The sequence below is a fragment of the Gracilinanus agilis genome, chromosome 5 (assembly GCF_016433145.1).
Source record: "Gracilinanus agilis isolate LMUSP501 chromosome 5, AgileGrace, whole genome shotgun sequence".
In the NCBI taxonomy this organism is placed as follows: Eukaryota; Metazoa; Chordata; class Mammalia; order Didelphimorphia; family Didelphidae; genus Gracilinanus; species Gracilinanus agilis.
This window is the reverse complement of record NC_058134.1, coordinates 58,941,334-58,950,828: the sequence shown is the minus strand read 5'-3', so window position 1 is coordinate 58,950,828 and position 9,495 is coordinate 58,941,334. Positions and strand designations below refer to the sequence as shown.

Sequence of the window (9,495 nt, the reverse complement as noted above, 5' to 3'; positions counted from 1 at the left end):
TCTCTCTCTCTCTCTCTCTCTCTCTCTCTCTCTCTCTCTCTCTCTCTCTCTCTCTCTCCCCTTTTTCTCCCTCCCTTTACTCTCTCCCCTCTTCGATTTCTCCCTCCTTCCTTCCCTCCCTCTTTCAAAGGAAAATCACCGTGAACCAAGGCTCTTGAAAATATCATGACCATGATCTGATATTCCTGACCATTTGAGAGCTTTCCTCTACCTGGATTTGACCGACACTCATCCCATGACAAAATCACAAGGCATCAGTACAGCTCCACCTTTGGATAACACAGTTAGGCATTTACAAATAATGGGGTCCTAAGGATGTCTGCAAAAAACAAACAAACAAACAAACAAACAACAACAACAAACCAAAACGGAAAAAGCCAAACAAACCTACAAGCAGCACCAGTCTGCTCTGGTACCTAGGCACAGCGCAAGGGGATCTGATAAATGATAGCCATCTCCCTCACTACCTTGTCATCACGAGCACATTAATTCAATCAAACAAGCTTTTGCCTTCACTCTGCCTCAGCAGCGGCGGCGGCGGCAGCAGCAGCAGCAGCAGCAGCAGAGACCAAGGGAAGACTGCTAGCACCAAAAGAAAGCAATTTGTTCTTACACAGATATCAGAATTCTTCAGCCGCCCTCCTTTGGCTCTTTTCAGAAGCCTGATCCAGGTGGCCTTCATTAGCCAGACAGCTCAGTTATTGTCGGCAGCTGCGGCGCCCGGCACAGACTCTCACCCGGCATGTGTGCTCTGAGCCCCGTGGAATCGCGGTGCCTTCCCTGGCCATGCTCTGCTGCAAAGCCCCTTCGTTCGCTTCCTTCTCTGAGCCTTCAGCCTCTCTGCTCTGAAGGACTCTGATCCGTGCAGGTTCTCATGTTTTCCATCCCAGAGAAAGAAAGAGCACACCTAAATCTGAGTGTGCGCCGGTACTGTGAGAACCAGAAATAATCCAACACTTCCAAGTGGATTCCGAAGAGAAGCTTCAACTCCTGCTAAACTTGAAGCCTCTTGCCATACACAGGATGAAGGTGGCTGCTTGGGGTGGGTGGGGGTGGCTCCAAGAAATTACTTGTAAGACATGAGAACCTTTTTAAAAATCCAGTGCAAAATGTATTCCATGACATTTGCAAGTGCAAAGTTCAACCCATATCTTCAGAGATCTGATTGGGGTGGGGGAGGGAGGGAGCCCAGCACATCACTGGGCATGCTCTATATGTCGCCTTTTACGCAGATGCTCACATCACACTGGTAGTCTATGTCAAATTGCTATTTTACATCTCAAGTGTAAACAGCTGGAAAGGGTCCTTTGGGTGGCAAGGCGCTGGCGGAGTGTCATTATTTTGATCATGTCTGTGCCACCAGGGAAATTCACTTGCAGAGATACAGTACCTGCTCTTTGCCTTTAATGCTCTCTTCCCATCGCTCTACACAGCATCCTAGAGACTACCTTTAGCTGCCACAAAAGTGTGGGGCTTCTGCTGGAAGAAATCCATAGGAAGAGCAGAGAGAAAAGAAATATGTCATCTGAAACATTCTGGGCAGGGGAGAGCCCGCGATTTTCATCCATCATCATGCAAATTTAGATTGCTTTTTGTCATCTCCCAAATCGGATACAAGAGACACGTCTGCACACATTTAATTAGGGCATGAATGATGATCATGGGTTTCTAAAGCGATTGCTTTAGCAGAACGAAAAATGACAGCAAACTGTTTCCCAGTGAGAGATTGCTGTTAGGGACTGTGCATGATAAATCCAAGTGTGGACTGTGGCAAATACCGATCATGGAGAAATCTGAAAGCACAGATTGTTAGTTATTGGCTCTGGCTAAGGATACCTCAGTTGGTTGGATACAAAAGTATTATTAACTTCTCGAGCTCAAATTCACAGATCCCCAGAACTGGGGAACTGAAAGGGAGCTAAAAGATTAAAGCAGAAATCTTTTTCTTTTTCCCCCAACTAAAAGAAGGAATAGATGTTCAAAAATTCCTCACCTAAAATCACAAGGCTTGCACCTTGCCACAGAGAGGACTAGAACCCGAGTCTCTTGAGTGACTACAAGTCAAGTGTCTAATTTTGAGAGATTCAATAGACTAGTATGCAAGTTATTAGGTTATAATGCAAATTTAAAGGATAGATTTCTTTCAAAGTAACTGTCTCTAGGAAAAGTGCCTTCTTTATAGCATCCTTCCATCTCCCCAAGACCAGAATCTAGGTGTCACACTCAACTCTTCACTCTATCACCCATCATATCCTTTTGAGGCGACCTGTATAATATCTCTCAGATAAGCCTCCTTGTCTCCTCTGCCACTGCCACTATCCCTGTGCAGGCCCTCATCCTTCACAACTGAAATAGCCCACTGGTGGGTCCCCCCTCCCTCCATGCAATTGTCAAACAGATCTTTCTAAAACCCAGGCCTGACCATATCACACCATTATTTCCACACTTCTTACACATTATTCCTCTCCATGAGGCAGGTAGGTAGTGCATTGGGTAGTGAACACTAGGCCTGGAGTCAGGAAGACCTGAGTTCAAATTCAGTCTTATATATTTACTGCCTATATGATCCTGGGCCAGTCACTTAATTGATATTTTTCTCAACAGTAAAATGGTTGTTGTGAGGATCAAATGAGATATTTGTCAAGCACCTATCATAGTGCCTGGCACATAACAGGTGATTAACAAATAAATCCATCCATCCTTCCTTCCTCCCTTCCTTCTTTCCTTTCTTCCTTCCCTTCTATTCTGCATTGTAGTAATACTGGCCTCTTTGTTGTTCCTCACACAAACACTTCATATCTCCAGACTCCAAATGTTTTCCCTGGCTGTCCTCCATGCCTGGAATTCTCTCCCTCCGAGTTTTAGTAGCATCCTCTAAATCTCAGCTAAAGTCTCACCTTCTTCAAGAAGCCTTTTCCAGTTCTTTTTAAAGTCTGCCCCTTTCTTTTGAGCCTACTCCCCCACCCCCAGTTTATTTTGTATATATCTTATTTGCAGGAGAGCACTTTGAGAGCAGGGATGTGCTTTTCTTTTTGCCTTTCTCTGGATCCCCAGTGCTTAATACAATGCATGGCATATTTTATTGTTGTTCAGTCAGGTCCAAATCTTTGTGACTCTATTTAAGTTTTGGGGTAATTTTTTTGGCAAAGATATTAGAGTGGTTTGCTGTTTCCTTCTCCAGATCATTTTACAGATGAGAAAACTGAGTGAAATAGGATTAAATGACTTGTCCAAGATCACACAATTAGTGTCCAATGCCATATTTGAATTTAGTAAGATGAGTCTTCCTGACCCCAGGCCTGGTGTTCTAATTACTGTACAACTTCACTACTCAAGTAGGCACTAAAAGTTTATTAACTGATTGACTATGAGAAAGACAGAGAAAGAGATAGAAAAGAAATGAAGGTTAGAGAGAGACAGAGGAAATGGAAGCAAGCTGGTGGTCATGTCATAAGAGTAAGAGCAAAAGATGGGCAATATGACTACTTTACTGATCTCCCCAAGCTTTAAGAAAACTACGGAAAAGTTCTAGTATTTTGGTGGATCTCTTAAAGGGGATTCATGGAAAGACATGAGTAAGAAACTCTAGAAGATAAGAAATAGTAGAGTTGTTTTAGGAATTACTGATGGAGGGAGTACCCATATGGGCAAAATCCCCATCATCAAATGAATCTGTCATAATGTTTTAAGGAAATGTTTGTTGTTGTTGTAATTAGCCAATCAAAAATAGCAAATCTATATTTTCAGAAATCTTTCCAGAAAGTTTGTGGGCATATGTGCATGCCCTGAGAAAAATTCAATCCCAAAGATCAACAAACATTTAAGTTTATGTTATGTCAGAATGCCAGAGTTTCAAGGCAGGAAAGCTGAAAGAAAAAAAAACTGAAATAGAGAGCTTATAAGGAAATTAGTATTCCTAGCAATCATGGCAACAGCACACAGTACTGCTAATAAGTTAATGTATAGGTCAATTACTTCAAAGTCTTGGTTTTACCTGGTGCAGACCATAAGCTCTCTTCAAGAGCATCTGGGACCAAGATACTTGCCACCTAGCAGTCACCCTGATAATGGGGACCTCAAAATTTAGCTTGCCTGTTCCCTTGACAGTAGACATGTCTTCTCTCACAGAACACATATTAAAGATTTTTTCAGATTGGCAGGACCCATCATAAATTGCACTCGATTGACATAGCCTTTGAAATTGAGGATTACTTCCATCTCCCAGTGAAGCCCTGGAGTAGAACTGTGTAAAGTCCCATTTTATATGGTGATTCTAAAAATGTTCTTATAGAACTAGGGCTGGTCTGTGATATGTGCTGAGGAGGCAATCACTTCTGTGACAGTCAGGGAAAACTGACACACAGCTTACACATCTGTAGCATAGTTGGTTGTGAACACAATAAGACTAGAAAGAAAAGGCCAGATTCTAGAAGGCTTTGAATAGCAAGGCAAAGATGAATAAATTGATATCATTAGAAAAGCAATTTCAAGACCCTGAAGAAGTTTAAGCAGAGGAGTTACATGATCAATCAAAAAGGAATTTATTAAGTGCTTATTATGTGCCAGGAACTGTGTTTGGCACTGGTGATATTAAAAAAGGCCAAAAAAAAAAAAGCCGCTCTTGTCCTTGAGGAGCTTATATTCTAATAGGGGAGTCTACATCCCTACATAAATAGGTACATACACAGCAGTTATAAGGCATCCTAAGAGAGCTAGCATCTGGGGGGGACCAGGAACAGCCTTTGGTTGAACACAGAATTTGAGCTGAATCTTGAAAAAAGTTAAGTGAAACTAAGAAATGGAGATGAGGCTAAGCATTCCTACTATGTCAGTTAGACAATAAAAAAGCACAGAGACTAGAGATGGAGGGTCATGTAATGGCATGTACCTTTTGACCCCAAAATATTACAGTTGTATCTGTTTCCCCAGGTGATCAGGGAAAAAGGAAAAGAACCTATACATTCTAAAATATTTATATAAGCTCTCTTTTTGGTAGGTGGCAAAGAACTGGAAATTTAGGGATGCCCATCACTTGGAGAATGGCTAAACAAGTTGAGGCATATGATTGTGATGGAATACTATTGTGCCATAAGAAACTATGAGCAAGTTAATTCAAAAAATATGGAAAGACCTATATGATATTATGAAGAGTGAAACAAGAAAAATCAACATTATATATAAAAATAGAAATATTTTTTGAATATCTGGTATATGTATACTTTCAAAGAAATAACTGATAAATAGAAATAAGCAATAAATAAGGGATGCCTATTATTTGGGGAATGGCTAAAGAAGTTGTGGCATATAATTGTGATGGAATACTATTGTGCTATAAGAAATAATGAGCAGGTTAATTTATTTTTTATTTTTATTTATTTTTAAAACTTTAATTAATTTAGAATATTTTTCCATGGTTACAAGATTCATGTTCTTTCCCTCCCATCCTCCCACCATCCTCCCATAGCTGATGCACAATTCCATTGGGTTTTACATATGTCATTGATCAGGACCTATTTCCATATTATTGATATTTGCACTAGGGTGATCATTAGAGTCAATATCCCCAATCATATACCTAACAATCCATGTGATCAGGCAGTTGTTTTTCTTTTGTGTTTCTATTCCCACAGTTCTTTCTCTGGATGTGGATAGTGTTCTTTCACATCCCTCAGAATTGTCCTGAATCCTTGCATTGCTGCTAGTAGAGAAGACCATTACATTTGATTGTACCACAGTTTAACAGTCTCTGTGTACAATGTTCTTCTGGTTCTGCTCCTTTCACTCTGCATCAATTCCTGGAGGTCATTCCAGTTCACGTGGAATTTCTCCAGTTCATTATTTCTTTGAACACAATAGTATTCCATCACCAACATATACCACAATTTGTTCAGCTATTCCTCAATTGAAGGTCATCACCTCATTTTCCAATTTTTTGCCACCACAAAGAACACAGCTATAAATATTTTTGTACACGTCTTTTTCCCTATTATCTCTTTGGGGTATAACCCCAGCAGTGATATGGCTGGATCAAAGGGCAGGCATTCTTTTAACACCCTTTGGGTATAATTCCAAATTGCCATTCAGAATGGTTGGATCAATTCACAACTCCACCAGCAATGCATTAATGTCCCAATTTTGCCACATCCCCTCCGACATTTATTACTTTCCTTTGCTGTCATTTTAGCCAATTTTGAGCAAGTTAATTTAAAAAAAATGTAAAGACATATGAAATTATGAAGAGTAAAACAAGCAGAACAAAGAGACATTATATTTAAATATTTTTTGAAGAATAACTTCTGTATATCTACTTTCAGAAAAAGAACTGATAAATGTAAAATAGAAATAAGCAAGAAATAATTATTAACATATAATTATATATTTTCAAATGATGCCTTCTGTAGTATGGAGAGGAGATATCTGGGAACTTTAATATAACAAACATATTAATTTAAAAAAGAATAAGTAGGATAGCAGAGTTGAAATGTAGAATACATTGAGTGAATCAAAATATAAGCACAGTGAAAATACAGGAAAGAGATACGTTGTAGGGATCTTTAAATGCCAAACAAAAGATTTTATATTTGATCTTGGAGATAATAGGGAGCCACTGGAGTTTATGGAGTAAATGGAGTGACTCTGGATAGACCTACACTTTAAGGAAAGTCACTTAGGCAAATGAGTGGAGGACAAATTTGAATGGTGAAATACTTGGCAAGAAGAACAATTAGAAGGTTTTGCAACAGCCTAGACAAGAGATGATGTGGGCTTGTAGTAGAAAGATTGCTGTATGAATGGACAGAATGAGACACATACAAGGGCTGTGAAGGTACAGATGACCTGATATGGCAATTGATCAAGCTTCTAGATAAGGAAATCATCATTTTGGCAAACATTTATTTAGTATTTTCAGTGCACTACAATGCACATAGTAGGCTCTTACAATCTACAGGCAAAATTCATTTGGTATCACAATTAAAAACTAGAGGAGGAAAGGATTGTAGGTAGGGAGATTACTAGACAGCTATTTCAACAGCCTAGCAAGGAGATAATGAGTGTTTGCAGTGAGAATAGAAAGAAACACAATGAGATACAGCAGAAGTAGGATCAATAACATCAGAATAGTAGAGAAAAGGGACAATGCAGCAAATATAGGGAATCCTCCATCTGGCATGAAGCACATTGTCAAGTCGAAAAGTAAGCATTTATTATGTGACTGGTGCTAGAAGTGACATACACTTGAGTATGTATAGAAAAGAAATATGCAGGACAAATTAGAGGTAATTAGCAGAGGGAGGGAAGGCTCTGGCATTCAAGGACAGGGCTTCTTGAAGAAGGTGGGATTTTTAGCTGAGATATGAAGGATGCCTGAGAAGCCCGCAGGTAAAAAGAAGAGGGCAGCACTCCAGGCAGGAGGAAATTTCAGCCAGTGAAAATGCACAGAATTGATAGATGAGGCACTTTGTGGGAAGAACAGCAAGGAGTCCAGTGTGTCTGAATTGCAGAGCACCTAGGAGGTCCTAGGGGATGGGAGAAGTGGTGGGGGAAGGAGGTAAGTATAAAAAGCCTAGAATGATGGGGAAATAGGTTATGAAAGGCTTTAAAAGTCAAACAGAGGATTTGATATCTGATCCTGAAGGCGATTAGGAGCCATTGGAGTTTACTGAGTAGGGGGAGAAAGGTCAGACCTGTGGTTTAGGAAAATCAATTTGACAACCAAATGGAGGATGGACCGGGGAAAGGAAAACCTTGTGGCAAGCAGACTGACCGGCATGCCCAAGTATGACGTGATAAAGTGTATCGCTTTGGTGGCAGTATCAGAGGAGAGAAGGTGGCCTCTATGAGAGATGTTATGATGATAGAATCAACACAACTTGGCAACACATTGGATAGGGGAACCCTTTCCACTTGAATGCACCAGGCTTACATTAGATATAGATTCATTGTACCAGGACTTCCACCTCGATATTTAGGAAAAGCCCAGATTGTTGGAAGGTGACTAGTGTATTTTCATATCAAGTGACAAGCAGAACATAGAGCAGGAGGGAATGCTGTGAACATCAGCACACCCTGAGAAGTCATTGGAGGCTAGCAGGGAGAAATGGATATACCATAGCTAGGGTCTTTCTTCCTATATGTCATCCATGTGCTATGAAGCGTCTGTGTTGTTCCACGGCCAAGGCTAATGTTAATCCAGAGCCCGCACAAAGAATGTGCCAGAATTGGAAAAGTAAGCTGTTCTCAGACACAGCTACCAATCTGAAGGACACTAAGTGAGCTTATTCTAAGTTCTCTGTCCCAAGAGATGGTGTGTCTGGCTGCTACTGGCATTAAGCATGAAAGAGATAGGATTTGGTGATTTGGTAAATGATTGGAGGTGAGAAATAAGGGATAGATAATATACTGAGGTTGTCAACACAGGTGATGGGGTAAATGGTGATATCACTGACAAAAACAGAATCTATAAGGAGGAAATCATTTTGGGGAAAGAATCTTGGGTTTTGTTCTGAACATGTTGAGTTTTAGGTGGCACACTCAAGTCTTAGGTGGCACTCAAGTGGACATGACCAGCAGGCAGTTGGAAATATAGACCAGTTAGCTGGTGCCCTAAGTAGAGTGTTGTACGAGCAACCTGGAAGACCTGAGTTTGAATACAAGCTCAGGCACTATCTAGGATGTGAATCTGGGCAGCTGATTTCACTTTTTTCAGCCTTAGGTTCCTCCTCTATAAAATGGGGCTAATAACTGCATCTACCTGTCAGGGTTGTGGAGAAGGACAAATGAGATAGCAATAACTAAAATGCTTTTTTAAGCCTTTAGGATGATATGATGATGATGATGATGATGATGATGACGACGACGATGATGGTGATGATGATGATGTCTGGCTGGAGATAAACTTCTGAGGATTTTCTGCTTAGTGGTAATGGTTATTTGTCCTTTGTTTCCAAAGAGGTCTATCAAATTACTGCCTTTGGCCTGCATATAAATTGCATTTAAATGAGGCCAACTTGCAAAAAGTCATCGACCTTACCCTTCTAGTCATCAAAGGCCAGTGTCAAGACAAAAATTAGGACTGGCAAAGTTGTCATGGGATACAATGGATGACCTTTCTTTGAAGTCTAAACAAGCTCTCAGTGCTCCACAGCACCCACTTCTGCTGCCTTCATGGCTACTGCAACAAGTTGTTCTTATCTGCCTCTTCTGCCAGGTAAGTCTTCGCACAGCTGGCATAGACACTCACCAATGGGTTTGATGGCTGACAGTCACACTCAGACTTTTTTAGCCAATTTGCCAAGATGGTTTACTGGGGTGTAGCCATTGTGCTGCCATAGCTTCTTGGAGCCACAGGTGAGAGTTGGGTGAAAGGGGCACACCAAAGGGGGATGAGCAGCAGAGAAAACTTCTCTACAAGCCCTCATTCCAGAGCTGCTAGTCCTCCCTGAACACTCTTTATACCCTTCCACTTAGCAGTAATAGTTGAAGCCATGGGAGTGG

General features: G+C 40.8%; 1 protein-coding gene across 5 annotated transcripts in view; it reads right to left on the bottom strand.

Annotated features, from left to right (window-relative positions):
- Positions 1 to 9,495, bottom strand: part of CACNB2 (calcium voltage-gated channel auxiliary subunit beta 2) — a 422,711-nt gene that overhangs the window by 119,962 nt on the left and 293,254 nt on the right. The window contains exon 1 of one of the 5 annotated variants that reach the window (XM_044678380.1): positions 614 to 682. The exons of the other annotated variants lie outside the window; for them this stretch is intronic. Coding sequence (XP_044534315.1) covers positions 614 to 682 — 69 coding nt within the window. Of the gene's footprint in view, positions 1 to 613; positions 683 to 9,495 lie in introns of those variants that run through there. 5 annotated transcript variants of the gene reach the window in all.